General features: G+C 52.0%; 1 protein-coding gene across 1 annotated transcript; it reads right to left on the reverse strand.

The window, feature by feature from the left end:
• Positions 1 to 14,870: 14,870 nt before the first annotated feature.
• On the reverse strand, positions 14,871 to 15,404 carry LOC135578084 (olfactory receptor 14J1-like; the record flags this gene model as incomplete). The annotated part of the gene is made up of 1 exon (XM_065048280.1): positions 14,871 to 15,404. A coding segment is annotated over one exon (534 nt), but the record flags the coding sequence as incomplete, so codon positions are not given.
• Positions 15,405 to 26,438: the final 11,034 nt, after the last annotated feature.

Genomic DNA, 26,438 nt, shown 5'->3' on the forward strand with positions numbered 1-26,438 from the left:
AGCCTCCCCTACAGGTACCAAGTCCAGGGCAGCTTTGGCATCATCCCCACATCCATGGACAAGGTTTCTAAATTCCTCCTTTGCAGCTTCCCCTGCTTCCACCTCTGTGTGCTGCCTTTTTGCCCTGCAGCTTCATCAGTTCAGACAAACACCCTCACGAGATAAATGCTTCATTTCGCTGGTTCTCAGATAGATCATTCTTGTGCTTGGAGCAGCCTGTCCTGAAAGGCTGATCAGATTTCCTGAGCTCCTTCACCTTTCTGAGCTGCTTCCCATGGCACCACCTGAATCAGCACCCCCAGTTTGACAAAGTCTTCTCCTCTGGAGCCCACCAGCCTGTGCTCTGCTGCTGGCCTTCCCCCCTCCCCTCTGGTGCCTGGGACCCCTCTGTGTCCTGGTCACAACAGCCAAGGTGGACACTGATGTTCACATCCCTCACCAGCTATTCCTTGTTTCCCAGTTCCAGATCCAGTTGAGCATCACTCTCATTGGCCCACAATGCAGACATGTTAAGCAGTTGGCCCAAGATCCTTTGGACTGATGGCACTTGCCACTTTGCCAGGCCAGTTAATGTCAGAGCAATTACAGTTCCCCATAGGAACCTGCTCATTGACTGGTGACTTCCTCATGTTGCTGACAGAAGATCTTGTCCATTTCTTCTACATGATCATGTAGTTTGCAACACCCAACACATTGTCACTCTCTATTGGGTTTACATGACAAACCCTTGGAACTGGGGATGACTGTGGGTGTGCTACAGTTGTCACCTCTCTGAGAAGACAACAGGAGTTTGACCAATGTCAGACAGAGCCGATTTCAGCTGCTCCAAGATGGACCCACTCCTTGCCAAATCTGAGCCACTCAGTGATGCTGGCAGCACCTCTGGGATATTGTATTTGAGAAAGAGTAAAAAACGCTGCACAACATCAGGTGGGAGAGAGGAGGGAGGAGATGGGAGAGAAAAGCACTGTAGACACCAAGGTCATATCCCATAGGACCCAAGCAGGTCCTTTAGTAGGCCAAATCCTGCTCTTGGCCTTGTGATCATCTCCCAGGAGCCTCAGCTCCACTTTCCATCCCTGACTGTTCCATCCTGACCAACTCTTTCTGGTTTGTAAGTGTGAAGTCCCACAGGGCACCTCACCCCACTGACTCCTCAGTCACCCGTGTCAGGAAATGTTGTCAATGAGCTCCAAACCCTCCTGGATGGCCGGTACCTTGCAGATATTGGGATATCTCAGGTCTGCCATGAGGGCACGGCCCTGGAAACATGAGGCTTCTTTCATTTGTCTGAAGGAGGCCTCATCTCATTCCTCTTCCTCATCAGTGAGTCAGTAGCTGATGTCCAGTCACCACAACATTGCCCATGTTGTTCTGCCCTCTCATGCTGACTCCTCAACCTTCAGCTGACATTGTCTGTCCCCAGACAGAGCTCCACGCATTCCTGCTGCTCTCTCATATGAAGGGAAACTTCCCCTCAAAGTCCAGACCTCTGACATTTTGAGTATCAGACGCCCAAGGCCCCACAGTTTCTGCAGGAGATGGTATTTGTAGTGCCCTTCAACTCCACATCCTGGTATCTTGGGAGAGACCCCCTTATCAGAATAAGCCGTCTGCATGCAAACATTATGAGCTGAACAAATGGAGCTTCAGTCAAGGGAGAGTGCAGACCTTGAGAAAATCTGGTGTTCACCCATCAGAAAGCTCTAAAGATTTAAAAAGGGAAGTGACCAGTTCTGTATCGGGGCAGGAGAACAACCCCATCCATCAGGACAGAGCAGGACCTGACACGCTGAGCAGTGACCCTGAGGAGAAGGGCCTGGGCACTACAAGGTCCCCACACCAGCCCGTGGTGCACGCTCACCATGAACAAGGCAGCTGCACACGGGGCTGCATGAGGAGGAGCGTGGGGACCCAGACACCTGCAGTTCTCATCCCATTCGGTTCAGCACTGGTGTGACCCACACACACGGGTGTGTGCCAGTGTGCGGCTTCCCAGTTTGGAGCAGCAGGGAGGAACTGCAGAGTGCAGGGCTGTGCCAAGGCAGGTTCAGCACCTTGTGCACATGGTGTGGGGTGCTGAGGGACCTGGGTGCTTTGGCCCCGCAGCGCTGGGGAGGCTGCAGAAGTGCAGGAGTAGCCTGAGAGTGCTTGAAGGGTGGTTTCAGAGATGGAGGATGTTTCTCCACAGTGGGAAAGAGCATGAGAAAGAAATAATGGCCAAAGTGCAGCTGGGGAGGCCCAGGCTGGACATGAGCAGAAAGGAATGTGATGGAAGGGCAGTGCTGTGGGGGAGCAGGTCAGCAGAGGGAGTCTGCATCAGCCCAAGGCTTTGTGCTTCAAGGACCAGCTGGGGAGGATGGAGAGATCTCAGCAAAGGAAGGAAGATGCTCAGACAAGAGCAAGGTGGGGCAGCAGGGGGGATGTCTCCAGCCTGCAGGGACAGAGGTGCAGGGGATGACACAGCACAGGACAGGCTGTCGTGGAGATGATCACGGGATGTAAAGAGGCTGAAAGCCCCACCAGACATGAGCTCCTTCTCCCCTTGGCTATGGCTGTTGTCTGCACCTCTGATGCCTGTGAGGAGACACCTTGTCCTTGCAGCACAGGGGCCTCATGGCCTCCTTGTCCCCAGCCAGGAACCTGGGAGGTGTGGGACCATAGTCCTGCCCTTGGCCTTGCACAGCCCCACATCACACTGTCCCAGGAAGGGCCCTGGGCAACGTGGGAGGGACAGGATCTGATTTCCAAAGGGGAGTCAGGGCTTGGCCCTTTGATTAATGAAACACAACCAGGTTTACTGAGCATCAGAGCCACTTTTTCTTTGCTTTTCCTGACCTTTCATCTCTGCCTCCAGTTTTCAGCTCTAACCAAACTTGGATGTTGTTTCTCAGTAGGTTCCCTCAGTGGGACCCATTAATATTACAGGAAACTCTGGAGTTTGCATCTGAGTTTGACTTCCTGAGAAGTTTCTTCAGCTTCCCCTCAGGGTCTGAGGTCCATGGACTCAGCACCAAACCCACCAGAGGGGTCATTAAAGTGCCTGGGGCTGCTCCTGTGCTGCTGAGCTGGGCTGGGCTCCTGGGACACAGGGAGCTCATGGCAGGGGCAGCGCTGCAGAGAGACAGCTCTGCCCAGGAGCAGCTCCTCTGCACACGCAGCAGGGCTGAGGGCTCTGCCTGGGGATCTCAGGAGACGAGCAAGGCAGAGAGAGATTAAAGGTGGTCAGGACTGGGAGGATGACTGAGAGCTCCCTGGAGGAGAAACCTTTGCAGCCCTTGCCATGGTAAGTCTCTGGGTGCGGGGCAGTGCAGCTGTAGCTCCTGGAGGCATCTCCTGAAACTGGCACAGGCACAGCTTGTGGGGTCTGTAGGGACGCGGCTCTTGTCAGGCCATGTTGAACAGCTGTGAAGGCGGGTGAGCACCCAGGGGTGCCCAGGGCTGTCCTGCAGAGCAGGGTCCCTGCACCCCCGGGCTGTGCCGGGCAGGGACTCTGCTGCCTGCCAGGGTCAGCGCTCAGCCTGCCCGGGAGATCCCATGGCAGCAGCTGTGGGTGGAAGGAGCGACCCCCGGCAGGGCAGGCAGGGAGCTTGTGGGGTTGAAGGGGGCTGTGTGGGTCAGGGCTGCTCAGAGCTCCAGATCCCCCCACAGACATGGCAGAGGGTCCTTCTGAACAAGGACATCGAGACAGGAACAGCTGCAAGGGAAGGAGTCTGTGCTTTCAGTTTTCCACTCTTGCTCGTCTGGGTGTGCAGTGGGAGATGGGGATTTATTTCTCTCTTTGGAGCAGACACTGAGACCCCAGTTCTCGTTAGGACTGGTCTGAGCTGCTCCTGAGCCCCTGCACACACAGAGCTGCCCCTGGGCAGTGCCAGGAGGTGTGAGCAGGACAGAGCTGAGCACACAGCGGGTGGGACGGGGTCTGTGACACTGACAGGGAGCAGAGCAGGGACAGAGACACAGCTGCAGGCAGCACAGACATGGGCAGGGAGAAGGAGCTCCTACCAGATATGCCAGGGACGGGATTTAGGAAACCCCTGCCATCCTCTGCAGTGCAGACACATTTCCCAGTGCAACCCCTGGTCTCCTCTCCTCCCCAGCAGACCCTCTGCCCCAAAGCCATGGGGTCCAGGTCACGAGTCTCCACCTCAGCAGCTGGACCTCCAGGTGAAGGGTTCCTGGAACGTGGTACTCAAAAAAGGTGCTAAAAGTACTTGCTCTACAGTGTCATTATGTGAGTGGCAGCAGCACAGTCGGGTCAGGAGAATGTTCCACAGCATGCCCGTCTGCCTTTATGTCCTTGCTTTATTTTCTGGTAGCACTGCAGTGTTCTTCCCTGTTTCTCCACCTGTCCCTGGTGCTCTTGCTCTCTGGGGTTGGGGTGGGAGTGTGGGTCACTTCTTGTTCTGATACCAACCCAGGGGCTCTTGCCCCAGACTTGCGTCCATGGAAACCAGATGCCCAAGCTGCATTTTAAACTGTGATGAGCTTTTTTCTCAGCTGGTAGAAAGAGAGAATGAGATGAAACATCCTTCTATCAGGGAAGAGGTTTTCATTGCGAAACAGCATGTTTACTTTCCTCAGAGAAGTCCCTCTAACTTGTCACTGTCTTTTCTCCTTGCACAGGTCCTCATGCCCACAGGCAGCCAATGTCCAACAGCAGCTCCATCACCCAGTTCCTCCTCCTGCCGTTCACAGACACACGGGAGCTGCAGCTCTTGCACTTCTGGCTCTTCCTGGGCATCTACCTGGCTGCCCTCCTGGGCAACGGCCTCATCATCACCACCATAGCCTGGGACCAGCACCTCCACACCCCCATGTACTTCTTCCTGCTCAACCTCGCCCTCCTCGACCTGGGCTGCATCTCTACCATTGTCCCCAAATCCATGGCCAACTCTCTGTGGGATTCCAGGGTCATTTCCTATGCAGGATGTGCTGCCCAGGTCTTCTCTTTTTGTTTCTTGCTTGGTTCAGAGTATTTTCTTCTCACCGTCATGTCCTACGACCGCTACGTTGCCATCTGCAAACCCCTGCACTACGGGACCCTCCTGGGCAGCAGAGCTTGTGTCCACATGGCAGCAGCTGCCTGGGCCACTGGGTTTCTCTATTCTCTGCTGCACACGGCCAATACATTTTCACTGCCCCTGTGCAAGGGCAATGCCCTGGGCCAGTTCTTCTGTGAAATCCCCCAGATCCTCAAGCTCTCCTGCTCACACTCCTACCTCCGGGAACTTGGGCTTCTTGTGGTCAGTGCCTGTTTAGGTTTTACGTGTTTTGTGTTCATAGTGGTGTCCTATGTGCAGATCTTGAGGGCCGTGCTGAGGATCCCCTCTGAGCAGGGACAGCACAAAGCCTTTTCCACCTGCCTCCCTCACCTGGCCGTGGTCTCCCTGTTCCTCAGCTCTGGCGTGTTTGCCAACCTGAAGCCCCCCTCCATTTCTTCCCCATCCCTGGACATGGTGGTGTCTGTTCTGTACTCGGTGGTGCCTCCAGCAGTGAACCCCCTCATCTACAGCATGAGGAACCAGGAGCTCAAGGATGCCCTGTGGAAACTCATATCTTATTGTTTTGTAAAGCAATAAAGTGCCCATCTGGTTCTACATAGGCGTTTTAATGTAGCTAATTACAGGTCCAGTCTGTCATCTGGATTTTTTGATTTTATTAGTTGTTTTCTTATTGTGATAATGTTGTCATCCCCTTTCTAATTCACTGTTGGATTTTCTTTTATAACTGTTGGCTGTGTAAATGAGAAGCCGTGCTCTCCTTGTCTTTAAACAAAATAAAAGGCTCTTTAGTGACTTGTTTATCACTATATTCTTCCTGCAAGCCCATTTTTAGAGCTCCAGGGATGGTTCCTGTGTTCATGAGAGGAGGGGAAAAGAGTCCATCCTGGCAGCCCTGCCAGGGAGCAGCAGCGCTTGTTCTTCCAGTGCTGTTCTGGTTCCACTCCCACACTCTCCTTCTCATCCCTGGTGTTGGTGCAAGGCCTGAGTGCTCTGGCAGCTTGGTCACCGTCCTGCTGTGTGGCAGTTCTTCTAGAACATGCCCAAGAAAGTGGCTACAGATGCAAACCCCAGAGTGCAGCTGAACAGTGTGTGTTTGCAGGGCTGGCACACAGCAGTGTCCTCTCACAGCCAGGCTCCTGCCAGAGACCTGCAGGACCAGCAGAGCAGGGGCTGGGCTGTGCCCCTGTGCACTGGACACCCCATGGAAGGAGCCCCAGGTCAATCACCATGGACTGATCCCTCACAACCACTATTTCCAGCACTCGCTTCTCACCCACAGAGGTTTTTCTTCCCTCCATGGATGGACACTCAATGAATAGTTCAGCAGTCCCTGTTTGCTTTGTACAGATGAGATGCGAGCACACACATCATGTATGTGAGGTGACATGAACGTGAGCGAGCATAAACACCATCAACTATTCCTTGGGGCTCCATGAAGGTCTGTGGCACAGAGAGTGGCTTGAGGTCACATCACATTGGAAAACCACCTGAATGCAGCACTGGGATATGCAACCTTGATCTGAGGTCTCCGTGTCCATTCCTCATGGGGTTGGACATCTCAGATGAGTGCAGAGCAGGTGACACACCACAGGGCTGAGGTGTCTCCTGTCTCTTTGGAGTGGCAACAGGAGGCCAGAGGGACACTGTGACTCCTGCCTCTATGTGTAAAATGGACAGACTCTGTCTCTGAGCATCCCTGGGTGCACAAGGAGTCCTGAGACCAGCTCTGATGTGGACACCTCACAGGACCCTGACATTTCTGTGTGTGACTCCAGGAACAAACCCCACTGGATCAGTGAGATTAATCTCAGCTGATTTGGACAGGATCACTGCAAGTGCTCTTGTCTGCTACATCACCCTTGCCCTTGATTCCACATTGTGCTCTCAAAAGTGCCCTAGAAACCAGAGAGGTTCTGGGGTCCTTAAAAAATGCAGAACTCAGTCCCATCTTCAAGAAGAGCACAAACAGGAATGGGGAGAATAATAGTCTGGCCACCCTACCTCCCTCCCTGGGAAGGGGATGGGACAAGCCTCCTGAAGCCATTTCCAGGAATGTGAAGGACAAGGAGGGGATTGCTGAGCCCAAATGGACAGGGGAAGGAAAGGCATGTTGTGTACAGGGCGTTTGCAAGGCTCAGCCATGGTCTCCTTCTGGCCAGAGTGGTGCTGATGGGGCTCAAGAAGTGGATGCTGGGTGGGAAATTGGCTGAACCATCAAGCCCAAATATCATCAGTGGTACAAAGTCCTGTGTGCAGCCAGTTACTGGTGTCATCTCCCCGTGACCAGCACTTGGACCAACACTGTTGAACATCTTTATTCTCCCCTTCTATGATGTATCAGAGAGCACTTTCAGTGCCTTTGAGGATGATGCAAACCTGTGTGGAGGCCTTGAGCAACCTCACCTGGTTCACCCTGAGCAGGAGAGTGAGACAAGAAGAGTGAGACAAGGGCTCTCTGCAAACCTGAGTTATTCTGTGGTTTGACAGAATTTTTGCCTTGGAGAGGTTTCAGGAGAGAGAATAGGTATAGAGATATAGAAGGTGTTAACATAAAAAAAAGCAGTTCCAGTGAGGAGTGCTTTTCACTTACATTGTGAATAGGAAATATATTTGACAAATTTGAACAAGGCGGGGAAGTGAGATGGGTGTCTACAGCCTGTGGGGAAGAGGGGCAGGTATAGGAATGTGCTTCTGTCTTTGTCAGGTCCTGGGTGCTAAGGAGGGGGAATGGATGGTTGTGGTATTATGAGGTTACATGTGTCTCAGACACTGATAATCCAGTCAGAATCCTGTGGCTGTGAAGGGGACAGTGAGGTCAGTTCTGTCTCTGGAGGTGACAGCCCAGCAGCAGGGACATGGCTGGGAAAGAACCTCAGCCTAAGTATGACAGATCCTACCCAGGAAGAGATCTTGGAGACAGGTTGTCACATCCATCCCACCTGAGAACATGACGGGACAGCAGCAGGGACATGGTTGTCTGTATCACAGAAGCTGAAAGGCCAGCAGGACTCATGGGATTTAGGAGGTCATGGGGAGGTTACTTCTCTCTGGTCAGGTAAAAGACTTCAAGAAGCATAATGTGTTGGTTTCCCTGCTTGAAGAGCAGTTTACAAGGTGGCTGAGCTTTCCTTGGTAGTGGGAAAAAGCAGGAGAGGAAAAAAAGTCATGAAGTGCAATTTGGAAGGTGGAGACTGGATATCAGGAGTAAGAAATGTCAGAGAAAGGGCAGTGCTGTGGTGCAAGAGGTGACCCAGAGGGAGCTGGATCAGCCCATGGTTTGTGTTCCAAAGAGCAGCCAGTGAGGGTGCAGACACAGCAGTGAAGGTGCAGAAATGCTGGGTGAGAGCAGGTGGGGAAGCGAGATGGGTGTCTGCAGCCTGCAGGGAAAGAGGGGCAGGGGTAGCACCGTGTGGAACAGCCTGTGGTGGAGATGGCAAAGGGCGCTGTAAGGCTGGAAGGCACCCACAGATCCCAGGTCTCTGTCCCCTTGGCCAGGGCAGTTGTCTCTGCCACTGAGGCCCATGAGAAGACACGTTGTCCTCATGGCACTGGGGCCTCGGTGCCTCCTTGCAGCCCCATGGGGAAGCTGGAAGTTGTTGTCCCAGTGTTGTCCTTCCCTGGGCCTTGCACACACACACCCCACGGTCCCAGGAAGAGCCCTGAGCCGTGTGTGAGGGACAGGATCCCCCTTCCCATTGCCTGCAGGTCATGGCTCCTCCTTTCTGCTTCAGAAAACAAACCAAGGCGTTTCTCAGCATCAGAGCTGAAGAAAAGACTCAAAGGAGACCTCATGGTGGCTACAGCTTCCTCACAAGGGGAGAAGGAGGGGAAGATACTGATCTCTTTTCTGTGGTGACTAATGGTAGAAACCATGGGAATGGAAGAAGCATGTGTCAGGGGAGGGTCAGGTTGGACATTAGGGAGAGGTTCTTCACCCAGAGGTGCTGGACACTGGAACAGTCTCCCCAGGGAGGTGTCACGGCCCCAACTTGACAGTGTTCAAGAAGAGATTGGACAACGTCCTCAGACGCACGGGGTGACCTGTGGGGTGTCCTGTGCAGGGACAGGAGTTGGACTCCATGATCCTTGTGGGTCCCTTCAACTCAGGACATTCTATGATTCTATGAAATGCTAGATCAAAAGTCCATGTTTTCATTGTACAGATGAGTTGTAAACATACACATCATGTGCATGTCCACTGTGTGCATGTGGTGAGATGAACCCAATGGAGCACAAATGCCGTCAGCTGTTCCTTGGGGTGCCATAAAGGACAGTGGGACAGAGATGGTGTTCAGGGGTCTCTTCTAACCTGCGTTATTGTAGGATTCCATGAATCTTTGCCTTGGAGAGCTCTTTAACATTAGAATAGACAGAGGAAGGAGAAGAAAAAATCACAGGCAGAAGCACAGATATAAAATGCCCCAGAGTAAATACAGCAGCTCCTCTGAGGAACGTTTCTCCACTCAAACCCTTGATAGGAAATCTATTGGATACATTTGATGAAAGCAGCTCAGTTTGATCTGCTCACACACTGGACCACAAGGAGGGTGATGGTGGGTACGATGTCATGTGGTCACTGTGTCTCAGGAACTCATAGTCCAGTAGGAACCAATGGCTGTGGAGGGCACTGTGAGGTCACTTCTGCCTCTGCAGGGGATTGGCCAACAGAAGGAACAGGGCTGGGAAAGGACTGTGAGGTCACACAGACGAGACGAGCAATCGGGCCCAATCAGCATGGCTGGATGAAAGGCAGGTCCTGCTTGACCACCCTGATCTCCTTCTGTGACAAGGTGACCGGCTGAGCAGATGAGGGAAAGTCTGTCGTGGGGAGTGAATCCGCCACACGGGCTGTGGGTGTTGTGTCCTTAGACTGCAGTAAAGCCTTTGACACCGTGTCCCACAGCATCTCCTGGAGAAGCTGCAGCTCGTGGCCTGGATGGTGTATGTGCGATGGAGGGCTGGACCAAAAGAATTGTGGTGAACAGAGCCAAATCCAGTTGGTGTCCGGTCACAAGTGGTGTCCCCAGGGCTCAGTATTTGACTCAGTTCTATTTAAGCTTTATCAATGATGTGGATGAGGGGATCGAGTGCACCCTCATTAAGTTTGCAGATGACACCAGGTTGGGTGGGAGTGTTGATCTGCTGGAGGGTGGGAAGGCCATGCAGGGGGATCTGGACCCGCTGGATCATTGGGCTGAGGCCATTTGTATGAGGTTTGACCAGACCAAGTGCCGGGTCCTGCACTTGGGTCACAACAACCCCAGGCTCAGGGAAGAGTGGCTGGAACATTGCCTGGTGGAAAGGGATCAGGGGGTGTTGATCGAGAGCAGCTGAACATGAGCCTGTGTGTGCCCAGGTGGCCAAAAGGGCCACCAGCATCCTGGCTTGTATCAGGAATGGTGTGGCCAGCAGGAGTAGCGTGATTGTGCCACTGTTCTCAGTGCTGATGAGGTGACATCTTGAATCCTGTGTTCAGGTTTGGGCTCTTCATCATAAGAAGGACATTGAGGCACTAGAGAGAGTTCAGAGGAGGGAATGGAGCTGGTGAGGGTCTGGAGCACAAGTGTGATGAGGAGCAGGTGAGGGAACTGGTGGGTTCAGCTGGAGAACAGGAGGCTGAGGGGAGACCTTCTCGCTGTCCACAACTGCCTGAAAGGAGGTTGAACATGGAGAGTGTTGGTCTCTTCTCCCAAGTAGCAAGTGATAGGACAAGAGGAAATGGCCTCAAATTGTGCCAGGGAAGGTTCAGATTGGATATTAGGAAAAAATTCTTCCTGGAAAGGGCTGTCAGGCATTGGAACAGGCTGCCCAGGGCAGTGGTGGAGTCACCATTCCTGCAGGGGTTTATTAGGTGTTTAGACGAGGTTCTTAGGGACAAGGTTTAGTTCTAGATTTTGGTTGTGGTTGGGCTCAATGGTCCTGAGGGTCTCTTCCGACTGAAATAATTCTATGATTCTCTATCATCAACTGGAATATTCTTCTATCACATCTTCTAAGTGCTCTTCACATATCTGCCTCTTCACCTACAGTCCTGAAACTTATCTAATTAGATGCACAAGTGTTGAATACTAATTGTAAATGATGAAAGCACCATCGCTCTATCAGTCTGGTCTGATACCTGCCAGTCCCAGGCAAACACCTCAGGTACACGGGGGTCTCTTGAGGTTGGCACTGGGTGCTTATAGTGAGACCATGGAGCTCAGCCCGAAAACCTGAGAACTCCCCTCAAAACTTAAAAACCAAACCAACAACAACAAAAAGAACAAAAAAACCCCAACTCTTTTTTTCATCAGATGAAATAATTCAATATTTCCAATAAAATGTCTGTGGAATTTCTATCCTGCCAAAATATGAATTTTCAGAATGTGTACGGACTGTGGGAGATGAAACGTTGGCCTTTCCCTGTGCTTGCAGTGCCAGGACTCTGTCTATCACTATGTGTATTTAATCCCCTGCACATCCAGGAGTTTCCACCTGTCCTTACCCAGCTCCCCGTGTCTGAACTCATCTCTTCAGAAGCCTGTCTGGACATTTGCACTTTCCATCGCTCCCCAGAGGTTCTTCACCTCTCACTCTTGGCTCATTCAGAGCCTCTCAGCTCTCACTCTGCTTTGAGCTTCAGGCAGGTCAAGTCTTTCAGCAGTTGCTCTCCTACTCCCTGTAGGCAACTCTTCAATTATGGCAATGGACCTCGCTGGAAACTACTTAATTTAACCACAGAACTGAGAAACATCATTAAGTTCTATTGTGTTTTCTTTTTTTTTTTTTTCCTTTTTTATTTCCTCTAATTAAAAATTCCCCGGTGCCTGTTTACATCCAGTTCTCTAAGGAAACATGAAGCAATCCTGCGAAGAAGCTGTAACAATCAGTGCAAACTTCAGTGCAGAATCTGATGTAAAGAAATGTGCTGGAAATCCCAGCGGCCAATGAGCAGAACAGGGAGTTTGGGGAGCTGGTTATAGATTTCCTGCTAACAGTTTGAGCAGAGAAACATTCTTCACAGAACTGCTCTGTTTATTTGACACCTTTGAGGTCTCCTCCTCTGCCTGTATTTTTATTTTCTTGTTCCTCCACCTCTTCCTTCTTCCAAAACGTTTCCAAGGGAAAGATTCCTGGAATCACAGAGCAACTCAGGTATGAACATCATCTTGTCTCACTGTCCTGCTCAGGGCAGGGTGACCCAGGTGAGCTTGTCCAAGGCCTCTGCCCAGCTTTGCACCATCCACTAAGGAGCTGAAGGTTCACTGCGTCACATCATACAGGGGGAGAATAGAGACGTTCAACAGTGTTGGCCCAAGTGCTGGTCCCTGAGGGATCCCACTGGTAACCGGCTCTGTGGGCACTTTGTACCACTGGTGACATTTGGGCTTCATCATCCAGCCAACTTCCCACCAAACATCCACTTCTTTAGCACAGAAAGCACCAATCGCATTATAAGGACACCACAGGAAACCATGTCTGACACCTTGTGAAATTCCATGTGCACAATGTGCCCTTCTTTCCCTGCCCATTTGGGTTCAGCAATCCCTTCCTTGTTTTCCAAGTGTCTGGACATGGCTGCAGGAAGACTTGTCCCATTCCCTTCCCGGGGATGGAGCTGGGCTGAGTAGCCTGTAATTCTGACAATTCTCATTCCTGCCCTTCTTGAAGGCAGGTTTGACAACTGCCTTTTCCAAGGACCTCAGGACCTCTCTGATTGCTCTGGCATGTTTGAGACCACAATCCAGAGTCATGGGTAAGGATGGTGTAGCAAACAGGAGCAGGTGAGGTTGATCTGCCGGGGCCAGTGGGGTTTGTTCCTGGAGTCACACACAGAAATGTCAGTGGCTGTCAGGCATCCATGTCTGAGCTGGCCTCATGGATTCCTTATGCACCCAGGGATGCTCAGAGACAGAGTCTGTTCCTTTCACACACAGAGGCAGGAGTCACAGTGTCCCTCTGGCCTCCTGAGGGAGGCACCTCAGCCCTGTGGTGTGCCACCCTGCTCTGCACTCATCTGAGATGTCCCACGTTATGGGGAATGGACAGGGGGACATTGGTTAAAGGAAGCACAGCCCAGTGCTGCATTTAGTTTCCATGTGAGGTTCCTCCCAATGTAAAATGACCTCGGGACGCTGTCTGTCCCACAGGCCTTCATAGAATCATACAGTGTCCTGAGCTGGAAGGGCCCCACAAGGACCATGGAGTCCAACTCCTGCCCTTACACAGGACACCCCACAGTTCACCCGGTGTGTCTGAGAACGTTGTCCAGTCTCTTCTTGAACACGGTCAGGTTGGGGCCGTGACACCTCCCTGGGGAGCCTGTTCAGTGTCCAGCACCTCTGGGTGCAGAACCTGTTCCTCATGTCTGACCCCTGGCACATCTTCATGCCGTTCCCTTGGGTTCTGTCATTGGTCACCAGAGACAAGAGAGAAGAGCTCAGCTCCCTTCTGAGGAACCTGCAGCCCCATGAGCTCTGCCCTCAGTCACATCTTCTCCAGCCTGAGCAAACCCAGGGACTTCAGCTGCTCCTAATACAGCTTTTCCTCCAAACCCTTCACCAACTTCATAGCATCTTCTGGGCACTCTCCAGTAGCTTTATCTTCTTTTACCCTGTGTCCCCAGCCCTGCACACAGTGAATGCTGCAGGTGAGGCCGCCCCAGCACAGAGCAGAGCGGGACAATCCCCTCCCTGCCTGGCTGGCCGTGCTGTGCTGGGTGCACCCAAGACACGGTCCCTCTTGGCTCCAGGGACACTGGTGGCTCATGTTCAACTTGCTGTTGACCAGACCCTCAGATCCCTCTCTGCAGAGCTGCTCTGCAGCATCTCATCTCCCAGTCTGTATGTACAGACAGGGTTGACATGTCCCAGGTGCAAAATGGCACCCCTGAATATCTGACAGCACTGGCGCTCACTTCGGTTCATCTCACCTCACATACATGATGTCCACGCTCACATCTCATCTGTACAATGCAAACATGGACTTCTGACCTACTCATTCAGTGTCTTTTCAGGTAAGGACAAAGAACCTCTCTGAACTGGGGTGAGAGGTCCAGGCGGGAAATGAAGGCTGTGAGGGATTAGTCCATGATGATTGGAGCAGATTTGATGGGGTGTCCAGTGCACAGGGGCACAGCCCAGCCCCTGCTCTGCTGGTCCTGCAGGTCTCTGGCAGGAGCCTGGCTGTGAGAGGACACTGCTGTGTGCCAGCCCTGCACACGCACACTGTTCAGCTGTACAATGGTGTTTCATATATAGGTCACTTTCTTGGGCATGTTCTTGAGATAATTTTTTTAAGAAGACATCAACCTTCAGATCCTGCCCTGAGGAGATCACCTTTCTATCTGGAAAGGCTGTTGTGAGGCCAGCTCTGTCACAGCAGTGCCCATTGCCTGTCCCTGCCTGCGCCCACAGCACTGACACACAGCAGGACGGTGACCAAGCTGCCAGAGCACTCAGGCCTTGCACCAACACCAGGGATGAGAAGGAGAGTGTGGGAGTGGAACCAGAACAGCTCTGGAAGAACAAGCGCTGCTGCTCCCTGGCAGGTTTGCCATGAGAGAGCTCTTTTCCCCTCCTCTCATGAACACAGGAACCATCCCTGGAGCTCTAAAAATGGGCTTGCAGAAAGAATATAGTGATAAACAAGTCACTAAAGAGCTTTTTATTTTGTTTAGAGACAAGGAGAGCACGGCTTCTCATTTACACAGCCAACAGTTATAAAAGAAAATCCAATAGTGAATTAGAAATGGGATGACAACATTATCACAATAAGAAAGCAACTAATAAAATCAAAAAATCCAGATGACAGGCTGGACCTGTAATTAGTTACATTAAAATGCCTATGTAGAACCAGATGGGAAATTTATTGCTTTAGAAAATACTAGGATATGAGTTTCCACAGGGCATCCTTGAGCTCCTGGTTCCTCATGCTGTAGATGAGGGGGTTCACTGCTGGAGGCACCACCGAGTACAGAACAGACACCACCAGATCCAGGGATGGGGAGGATATGGAGGGGGGCTTCAGGTTGGCAAACATGCCAGTGCTGATGAACAGGGAGACCACGGCCAGGTGAGGGAGGCAGGTGGAAAAGGCTTTGTGCCGTCCCTGCTCAGAGGGGATCCTCAGCACGGCCCTCAAGATCTGCACATAGGACACCACAATGAACACAAAACAGCCAAATGCTACTAATACACCAACCACAAGCAACCCAAGTTCCCTGAGGTAGGAGTGTGAGCAGGAGAGCTTGAGGATCTGGGGGATTTCACAGAAGAACTGGCCCAGGGCATTGCCCTTGCACAGGGGCAGTGAAAATGTATTGGCTGTTTGCAGCAGAGCATTGAGAAACCCAGTGGCCCAGGCAGCTGCTGCCATGTGGACACAAGCTCTGCTGCCCAGGAGGGTCCCGTAGTGCAGGGGTTTGCAGATGGCAACGTAGCGGTCGTAGGACATGATGGTGAGAAGGTAAAACTCTGCTGAAACTAAAAAGACAAACAGAAAGAGTTGTGTAGCACACCCTCCATAGGAAATGACCTTGGTGTCCCACAGAGAGTTGGCCATGGACTTGGGGACAATGGTGGAGATGCAGCCCAGGTCGAGGAGGGCGAGGTTGAGCAGGAAGAAGTACATGGGGGTGTGGAGGTGCTGGTCCCAGGCTATGGTGGTGATGATGAGGCCGTTGCCCAGGAGGGCAGCCAGGTAGATGCCCAGGAAGAGCCAGAAGTGCAAGAGCTGCAGCTCCCGTGTGTCTGTGAACGGCAGGAGGAGGAACTGGGTGATGGAGCTGCTGTTGGACATTGGCTTTTCCTGAACATGGGGCGCTGTCATGAGGAAAAAAAAGACAGTGAGAAGCCAGGGAAGAGTTCTGCGACAAAAATGATACCAAGTCCCATAGACCCTCCCCTGTCACACACAGACACCCTTTTCTTTTCCTAGGAGAACTTTCTCCAGCACTGTGGCTGCAGCCCTGCTTGGTGCTGGAAAATGTGCAACCAAGAGCATGGCCTCTGCCCATGGGCTCACGTTAAGTCAGCCCAGCTCTGCAGAAGTGGGGCCACAGGAACAGTGGGGATTGTCCTGGTTCTGCTAACACAGAAGGGCTGTCAGCACTTGCTTTCCCAGTCATAAGGAACAGAGATGGTGAAGGTAGTTTGGGCTTTCCAGGATTTTTACATCTCTCTCCATATTCACTGCAGAGCACCCCCAGCATTTCTGCTGCACTCAGGGAGAACAGAGTGAGTCCTGTGAGACCAGAGGATGCCTGTGGGTCGGTGCAGAGTGAGGGCAGCTGCTCTGTCCCTCTGTCTTGCTCCAGCTGCCCTGGGCTGGCACCTTTCTGAGATAGAGCCTGATCACACTCCCATGTTACCCTGAAAAGCCACCAGGCACTGCTGAGAGCAGAGGGATCCACCTCAGACCATGACAGGTCTCACCCTTTCCTAAGGTCTCAGCACCCAACGTTTAGCCCAGGACACACTCAGCTCATTCCCCAGCCCCACAGACTGCATTGCCCACACCCCACAGGTCAGAGCAAAGCTGGGACACGTGTGCCCATGGACACACCTGCAGGAAAGGACCCACAAGATCAGGCTGTGACTCTGCAGCTGAAACTGCCATCCCCAGAGAGCCTGACAGCAAGAACAAGATCCCAACAGCAGTGACCCAGAGCAGGGGAGCAAGAAGGAGAATGCGGTGAGGGTGGGTGTGAGAGAGGCCAGGGCAGAGGCAGCCGGGCACTCAGACAGCGTCACCCTTCCCCAGCTGTGCAGCACCTCCCAGACACCAACACTGCCGGGCAGCTGCTCTCAGCCCCTGTGCTCTGCAGAGGAACTGGAGCTCTGGCTGCACAGGAGCTGCTTCATGCCTTGGAGCCCCCGGCCCTGAGGGCAGAGGCTTTGCTGGGTGGGACAGGAGGCCAGGGGGCTGCTCACAGGAGGGATCTGCACTGCAGGGGATCACAGGCACTTTTCTCTGTTCTCCCTCCCATAACCATTCCGGGTTTGGTTTCCTCTCATTTCTGATCATTTCCCTGCTGCCTGGAGATTCTCCCCTGGGAGGTGTTTCCCTGTCCATGTCTCTTCCCTGTCAGTGCTCACAGACCATCCCACCCTCTGTGCCCTCCCCCTGGCCCTACAGATCCTGCCTGTTCACAGGGCGCTGCCTGGGGGCATCTTCCTGTTTGCAGGCTGGAAAACAGGACAGGTCAGACTAAGGCTGACGGGTCCAGCCAAGGTGATGCAGGTGCTGTGCACAGGCAGAGGGGTGGGGAAGGGATGTCAGGAGCCTTCTGGCAGATGTACTGATCACTCAGAGTTGCAGTTCAGGAGTCTCAGTGACGTGTTTAAGCATGAGAGCTCATTTTCATTTTATCCTTTCCTGCATCCCCCACCCCTTGAGAAAGAAAACTAAATAGACAGGCTCAGGAAAGCTCCTTATCTGTCTGCTAATCCTTGCATTGATCTTGTCCTTGCGGCATCCCCTTGGAAAAATCGTGGGGGTGATCTGGAACTGTGAGCACCACTGACCCACACAGCACCCACTCCACAGCACAAGCACCTTTCCTGCCCTGGCTGGGGTCACTCCTTCCCCCCACAGCTTCTCCCCACAGCACCGCGGGGATCTCCCTGGGCAAGCTGAGCGCTGACCCTGGCAGGCGGCTGAGTCCCTGCCCGGCACAGCCCTGGGGTGCAGGGACCCTGCTCTGCAGGACAGCCCTGGGCACCCCTGCCTGTGCAAACAGCTTCACACACCTGGAGTCATCCTCAGCAGGAGGCAGCTGCCATGTGTTATCCCTCTGATGGTTTAAGGAAAAAATCCCTGCTCTGCTGCAGGTCCTCCATATCTATACAAGAAAGTCTCTAATAGTTTTACTTACGTATCTCATTTGATGTGCCAGCATTAGGAAATTCCACCAAAATCTACAAATGTAATAATGCGCAGCCACAGACTTAGTTTCTGTGAAGATTTCTCTCCTTGTGAACTCACAGCAATCCTCGCCCCCACATTTCCTTTCCTCTTTCTCTGCCCAGCTCCTGTGCCCTCGGTGCTGCAGGCAGAGCCCTCAGCCCTGCTGCGTGTGCAGAGGAGCTGCTCCTGGGCAGAGCTGTCTCTCTGCAGCGCTGCCGCTGCCATGAGCTCCCTGTGTCCCAGGAGCCCAGCCCAGCTCAGCAGCACAGGAGCAGCCCTTGATGTCCCTTTCTCTGTCCCCTCTGGGCTCCTCCAGGTGTCTCTGGGGCTCCAATGGCACAGCTTCGAAGTTGAAGTAATCAGTGATGTTGATTCTCTCCCCTCTTCAGAGACACTTCTTTCCAGCATTGTATTTTTCATTTTAAAAAATAAATTGGTATGAAAATCATCTTTTCTTGTCCCATCATTAGACAGGACACCAGGAATATTACAGCAATGGATCTAATTTCTCCAGGCTAGGGGAGGAATATCTTCAGTTGAATGAAGGCATTTTGTTCTGCTTTTACACTCCTAGGTCTAGAGAGACATTCATCAGTCTTTGGCCATGTCATGTCTGTGCTCTGAAGCAAAGCCTTTGCACACATGGGCTCTTGGACACTTGGTACCAGGTTTCTTGTGGCAGGTCAGAGCTGGGCTGGTGCCACAGCTGGGGTGGCTCAGCCCAGATGTGGGGCAATGTCCTCAGCCAGGGACCTGACTGGGGGAGCTGGAGCTGTCAGTGCTGCAGACAGAGCTGTGACACGGATGGAATGAACTGCCAGGCAGGGTGGCAGGAGTGAGTTCATCTGGTCTGCAAGGACAGCAGCATCCAAGCATAGCAACAGTCCAGATCAAAGGTCAGTCTAAACATGTAAAGAGGTTTACGCAGGGTGGACTGTGCCTGTCCATCCTCTTCGCTTTTTGTGAGGAAACGAAAGGGTTGCTGGATGTGGGGACAATAGTTATGGTATTTTACTTGCAAGTCAGCAAGGCATCCATCATCATCCCCTGCAATATTCATGTGTCCAAGGCAGGATATTATGGTCTGCTTTGATGTTCAAGTAAATGGCTATAAAGCAAGCTGGATGGTTGGGCTTAGAAGGACAGTAGGTAAAAGGAGAAACTTTCCAGTCCTGAGGACAGTCCAGCACTGGAAGCTGTTTCCCAGGAGTGCGCACCCACTCTGTCCCAGAAAGTGACCAAGATGTGTTTGGATAAAGCCCTGAGCAATCTGGTCTGACCCTGCTGTGAGCAGGAGGTTGGTCAAGACACCTCCTGAGGTCCCATCCAGCCTGAATGATGCTGTCATTCCTTCCCCTTCATGTTTTCCATTTAGACAAAGCTCTCAGATGCTCTCTGAGCACAGGAATAATTCACATGGTGTGCAGGGCTGCTTTACAAGTGCCCCCAAACAGCCCTGACCACAACTTTTGCATCCTTTTTCTTTTGCCCTCACCCAAAATCTTCTTTTTTGTTGTCCTAATGCCTTTCCAGAAAGAACTGCCCATCTTGTTAACCCTTTCAGAGCAAGAGAAAATGTATGGAAGAGGGATGAACTGGGAGAAATTCTGACCAACACGTGTATTCTTTCAATAATAAAAAAGGTAGAAGTGAGAGAAAGCACTGTTCTAAGAACAACTACTGAAACACAATATGTATTTTGAGAAGTGAGAATGACTGCTGGGAGCTTAATTCCTCACCATAACCAAGAATACGGAGTGTTCTGTTACTGTTATTAGTGATAGAACCACTATTCAAAAACATCCTTGAAAACGTCGCTGTCATCCCTCGGCTCCAAAGCTCAGCCTGCTCTGTATTTGACAGGACTGCTTCAAACATCTGTGACCCAAGGTCTTTTACCCAAGGATGGGACAAACTTCCAGTGCAGGCACCAAACCAGTGCCCAACTTGCTGGAGAGCCAGGACAGTTGTGCCACACAAGAGCCACCCTGGACAGAAGCTATGGTTAGTGAGAACTGAAATTATTTAAACTCCAATCATAGAATCACAGCATTATGGAATCATTTAGTTTGGAAAAGACACATAAGAACATGGAACTCCAACATAAGAACTCCACATAAGAACACCAACAATAAACCATATCCCTGTGCACCACATCTGCACGTCTTTTAAACACCTCCAGCAATGGAAGCTCCAATGCTGAGCTGGCAGGACACCACTGGCTGCAGTTGGACATAAGATACTGGTCATGGCTGTGAGTTCAGCCCTCGCTGGCAGAATGTCTCACACCCTCACTGAGGAGGGCAGGGGGCTGGGAGATGGGAGCACGTTTCAGTTTCCAGATCCCAGGACGGAGCCCAAACCATCCTGCCCTTGGACTCTGGATCCCATTTCCTGAGATGCAAAGTTTGTGGCCTTCTGAGAATACTCATGTTAAAGGCATGAATAATCCTTCAAGTGTTTGTGTAATTTGTCTAGGAATGTCAGTTAAAGAAAAGAAAAAGGTTTAACATGCTTATATTAAAATATCTGTAAAATAGTACTCTGCATCTGTGGTCGCCCCTCTGGCAATGACAATTAAATAGGTATTTGCACTATAAGGCTCCATACCTCATCCACAAGCACACATCTAAGTGGTTCAGATGAAGGGTGTCTGGAAAACGTCGCCCTTTGTGTCCCCAGGTGATGGACACTGCTCATGTGCTTCTGCAGAGAGTGGCAGGAGCTGGATCCCCTTCTCGGGACAGACTCCTTCCAGGAAAGACACAGACACAGGGGAACTCATCAGGGCTTTACGGCATTTCAGTCGGCATCAGTTTTGACATATTGGGTGCTGTCCTGTGACTGCCCTTTCTGCACAAATGATCATACAAACACAACCATTTAGTAAGACATGGTCATAAAGGGGCTGTTATGGACAAGAAAGCTCACCATGAACTCTGGAGAGAGCGAGGAAGTTCATAATAAGCAGTTAATAAATTTATAATAAGAAGAACAACCAAGAAGCTCAAGACCTCTTCTGAAGAGCGGGAGGCCTGAGCAGCCGTGATTGGCCATTGTAGGTGTGGGAGAGGGTCAGGGCATGTCAGGGAGAAGCAATGAGATGGCTGATGGCTTCAGTGAACCCTTCCAGCCATGTCTGAGCCCAGAAATGGAAAGCAGTTGATGTCTGCAGGTGGAGGAGGAACAGGAGGAAGATTTTCCTGGGAATACGGAAGGAAGAAAGGCCTCTCTTGGGCTAATCATGTATGGCAGTGCCATCTGCATGCTGTGGGCATGGCTGTGCCTGGGAGATGGGGAACGGCTGCTGCTGGGGTGGCTGTGCTCAGTCATGGCCCACGAGCTGACCCTGCTCTGCTCCTCTCTTACACTGCCCACACCTGGATGGTCCTCAGGAATCATCCATGAGCTGGTGGATCCATGAACCTCCTGCAGTGATGGGTATGGATCCAAACAGAGGATTCAAGCAAGTGTGGGATTGGGACATTGAGGTGATGGATGACCATTGCCAGGTGTATGAAAGAAGCTGGATGAGTTGTGAGTTGGGTTGCAAACTGGTTTAAGGAGAGAAGCTAGAGAGTGGTAGTCAATGGTGCGGAGTCTAGTTGGAGGCCTCAGGGGTCAGTACTGGGGCCAATATTATTCAATATATTCATTAACGATTTGGACGAGGGAATAGAGTGACTGTCAGCAAGTTTGCTGATGACACTAAGCTGGGAGGAGTGGCTGACACGCCAGAAGGCTGTGCTGCCATCAGAGACCTGGACAGGCTGGAGAGTTGGGCGGGGAATAACCTGATGAAATTTAACAAGGGAAAGTGTAGAGTCCTGCATCTGGGCAGGAACAACCCCAGGTTCCAGTATAGGTTGGGAAATTACATATTAGAGAGCATTGTAGGGGAAAGGGACCTGGGGGTCCTGGTGGACAACAGGATGACCATGAGCCAGCACTGGGCCCTTGTGGCCAGGAAGCCAATGGCATCCTGGGGTGTATTACAAGGGGGGTGGCTAGTAGATCGAGAGACGTCCTCCTTCCCCTCTACTCCACCCTGGTGAGACCACATCTGGAATATTGTGTCCAGTTGTGGGCCCTCAGTTCCAGAAGGACAGGGAACTGCTGGAGAGGGTCCAGCGTAGGGCAACCAAGATGATTAAGGGAGTGGAGCACCTCCCTTATGAAGAAAGGCTGAGGGAGCTGGGTCTCTTTAGTTTGGAGAAGAGGAGACTAAGGGGGGACCTCATTAATGTTTATAAATATATAAAGGGTGAGTGCCATGAGGATGGAGCCAGGCTCTTCTCGGTGGCAAACAATGATAGGACAAGGGGTAATGGGATCAAGTTGGAACACAAGAGGTTCCACTTAAGTTTGAGAAAAAACTTCTTCTCAGTGAGGGTGACAGAGCACTGAACAGGCTGCCCAGGGAGGTTGTGGAGTCTCCTTCTCTGCAGACATTCAAAACCCACCTGGACATGTTCCTGTGCGACCTCACCTGGGCGTTCCTGCTCCAGCAGGGGGACTGGACTGGATGATCTTTTGAGGTCCCTTCCAATCCCAAACATACTGTGATACTGTGTGATTTGCTCACAGGCATTTCCAACTCCACAGAACACCAGAGACTTGCAGTTAAAGCAACAGGACTTGACATAAATACCACCCCCAAAACACAAAACACTCACAATGACCACAGGAAAAGCCTTGAAAAACACTTGAGAAAAATCTACCAGGTCCCAGGGCTCAGCCATTCTGGTGATGAACAAGCATCAAGGGCTGACATGGCGTCAGAGCCGCCTCCACATGGCCCTCACCACCTGGAACCAGTGTCTCCAAGTCTTTCCTTCACCAGCCTCCAGGGACAGGGACCTGCACTGGTTGTTTCCTTCACAGCTGTGTCAGTGATGGCCCTTCATGGGGTCCAAACACCCTCAGAAACTTGGGGTTTGCTTCTGCCTTTCATTTCATTAGAGGTTTGTTCATTCTCTCAGTAGCTGCAGTTCAGGATCACGGCAGCAGAGAGCTCACTAACATCTAAGATGCTCTTAACACCCAAGGCTGTGTGCATCATTTTCCTAAAGCTTTTGAGTCCGGTGTGAATGATTAGGGAGATTTCAGAACTGTTGCCAAACAGAGAGCATTTCCATGATAAATAATAATAAAGCCAGATTTCTTATATTTCCGTCCCCCTCCCAATGCCCTCATTTTCAAAACAGCTGTTATCAACAATCTCCAGTATATACTGATCTAGAGAATCTCCTGATAAAGACTGAATGTGTCAGAGAAGTGGGTGCTAAAGCATCACTTGAGCAAGGAGACAGGCCAGGACACCTCAAGAGGAATCACACAACTCTGGACCAAGAGCTGGGTGTTCCTGGCAATCTCAGGTGCCACAGCACAGCGATACTTGTGTTCAGGAGCTGGTCAAGTGACCCATCTCCTGTTCTGTAATGGTGTCTGAGTTTGCTCAGGTCACCCCTGACTTGAGCCCCATCCACTGCTGGGTGTTCTCCAGACTCCTGCCTTCAGGAACAAAGGCCCAGGAGACCTTGCTGGTGAAGATGGAGGCAAAGAAGCCATGAAGAACCTCAGTCCTGTCTGATTCTACTGTTACGAAGTTCAGCAGCAGGACGACGTTCACCCTGTCTATTCTCTTACTGCAAGTGAAGCTCTGTCAGCTCATCTTGCTGCCCTTCCCGTGCAGGTATCAAGTCCAGGGCAGCTTTGTCATCATCCCCACATCCATGGACAAGGTTTCTAAATTCCACCTTTGCAGCTTCCCCTGCTCCCACCTCCTCTGTGCTGCCTTTGTGGCCTGGAGCTCCATCAGTGCAGAGGAGCAGCCTCACAAGATAAATGCTTCTGTTCATGGGTACCTGGAGAGATCATTCTTGTGCCTGGAGCAGCCTGTCCTGTAAGGATTATCAGATTTCCTGAGCTCCTTCACCCTTCAGATCTACTTCCATGTCACCACTTTGCCCACCATCCCCCATTATGTCCAAGTCTTCTCCTCTGGAGCCCACCAGCCTGTGCTCTGCTGCTGGCCTTCCTCCCTCCCCTCTGGTGCCTGAGACCCCACTGTGTCCTGGTCACAACAGCCAAGGTGGACACTGATGTTCACATCCCTCACCAGCTATTCCTTGTTTCCCAGTTCCAGATCCAGTTGAGCATCACTCTCATTGGCCCACAATGCAGACACGTTAAGCAGTTGGCCCAAGATCCTTTGGACTGATGGCACTTGCCACTTTGCCAGGCCAGTTAATGTCAGGGCAATTACAGTTCCCCATAGGAACCTGCTCATTGACTGGTGACTTCCTCCTTGAGTCGCTGACAGAAGATCTTGTCCATTTCGTCTACATGATCATGTAGTTTGTAACACCCAACACATTGTCACTCTCTATTGGGTTTACATGACAAACTCTTGGAACTGGGGGTAGGTGTGGGTGTGCTACAGCTGTCACCTCTCTGAAAAGACAACAGGAGTTTGACCAATGTCAGACAGAGCCGATTTCAGCTGCTCCAGGATGGACCCACTCCTGGCCAAATCTGAGCCACTCAGTGATGTTGGCAGCACCTCTGGGATATTGTATTTGAGAAAGGGTAAAAAACGCTGCACAACAGCAGGTGGGAGAGAGGAGGGAGGAGAGGTGAGAGAAAAGCACTGCAGACACCAAGGTCATATCCCATAGGACCCAAGCAGGTCCCTCAGCAGGCCAAAGCTTGCTCTCCTGAAATCCTGCTCTTGGCCTTGTTCTCATCTCCCAGGAGCCTCAGCTCCACTTTCCATCCCTGACTGTTCCATCCTGACCAACTCTTTCTGGTTTGTAAGTGTGAAGTCCCACAGGGCACCTCAGCCCACTGACTCCTCAGTCACCCGTGTCAGGAAATGTTGTCAATGAGCTCCAAACCCTCCTTGTCCCCAGCCAGGAACCTGGGAGGTGTGGGACCATAGTCCTGCCCTTGGCCTTGCACAGCCCCACATCACACTGTCCCAGGAAGGGCCCTGGGCAATGCGGGAGGGACAGGATCTGCGTTCCCAGGGCTGGGGGTCAGATCTTGGCCCTTTGGTTAATGAAACACATCCAGGTTTACTCAGCATCAGAGAGACCTTTGCTTTGCTTTTCCTGACCTTTCATCTCTGCCTCCAGTTTTCTTCTCTAACCAAACCTGAGTATTGTTTCTCAGTAGTGTCCCTCAGTGTGACCCATAAACCTTACAATAAACTTTGGAGTTTGAATCTGACTTTGACTTCTTGAGAGGTTTCATCAACTTCCTCCGGACGGTCTGAGGTCCATGGACTCAGCACCAAATCCACCAGAGGGGTCGTTAAAGCGTCTTGGGCTGCTCCTGTGCTGCTGAGCTGGGCTGGGCTCCTGGGACACAGGGAGCTCATGGCAGCGGCAGCGCTGCAGAGAGACAGCTCTGCCCAGGAGCAGCTCCTCTGCACACGCAGCAGGGCTGAGGGCTCTGCCTGCAGCACCGAGGGCACAGGAGCCGGGCAGAGAGAAGGAAACACAGTCTGGGGTGGAAGGATGCTGAGATGTCACTTGGAGAGAAATCTTCATAGATATGAAGCCCGTGGCTAGAGGGCATTGCATCTGCAAATCTTGGTAGGATCTCAGAAAGCTGTCACATTGCAGAGCCTGCGAGAGATTTAAGTACAGCTCTCAGGGATTCTCTGATCAGAGGAGAGGATGTGCTGCAGAGCAGGGATTGCCTTCTGCACTGTCAGAGTGACAAGACGTGAATGCTGCGTTCTCCCCAGGGTGGCTGTGGGGTGTAAATGTAAATGTGCAGGCAGGGGTGCCCAGGGCTGTCCTGCAGAGCAGGGTCCCTGCACCCCAGGGCTGTGCCGGGCAGGGACTCTGCCGCCTGCCAGGGTCAGTGCTCAGCCTGCCCGGGAGAGCCCAACAACACTGAGGGGAGAAGATGTGGTGGACGAGCAAACCCTATTGGGCAAGAAAGGTGCCTCTGCTGTGAAGAGGGTGCTGTGTGGGTCAGGGTTGCTCACACATCCAGATCACCCCCAGCATTTTTCCAAGTGGATGCCTCAAGGAGAAGATCAATGCAAGGATTACCAGACAGATAAGGAGCTTTCCTGAGCCTGTCTTTTCAGTTTCATCTCCCAAGGGGTGGGGGGTGCAGGAAAGGATAAAATGAAAATGAGCTCTAATGTTTAAACACGTCACTGATACTCCTGAACTGCAGCTCTGAGTGATCAGTACATCTGCCAGAAGGCTCATGACATCCCTTCCCCACCCCTCTGCCTGTGCACAGCACCTGCATCACCTTGGCTGGACCCCTCAGCCTTAGTCTGACCTGTCCTGTTTTCCAGCCTGCAGACAGGAAGATGCCCCCAGGCAGTGCCCTGTGAACAGGCAGGATCTGTAGGGCCAGGGGGAGGGCACAGAGGGTGGGATGGTCTGTGAGCACTGACAGGGAAGAGACATGGACAGGGAAACACCTCCCAGGGGAGAATCTCCAGGCAGCAGGGAAATGATCAGAAAGGAGAGGAAACCAAACCCGGAATGGTTATGGGAGGGAGAACAGAGA

Source organism: Columba livia, unplaced genomic scaffold (genome assembly GCF_036013475.1).
Source record: "Columba livia isolate bColLiv1 breed racing homer unplaced genomic scaffold, bColLiv1.pat.W.v2 Scaffold_387, whole genome shotgun sequence".
Lineage (NCBI taxonomy): Eukaryota > Metazoa > Chordata > Aves > Columbiformes > Columbidae > Columba > Columba livia.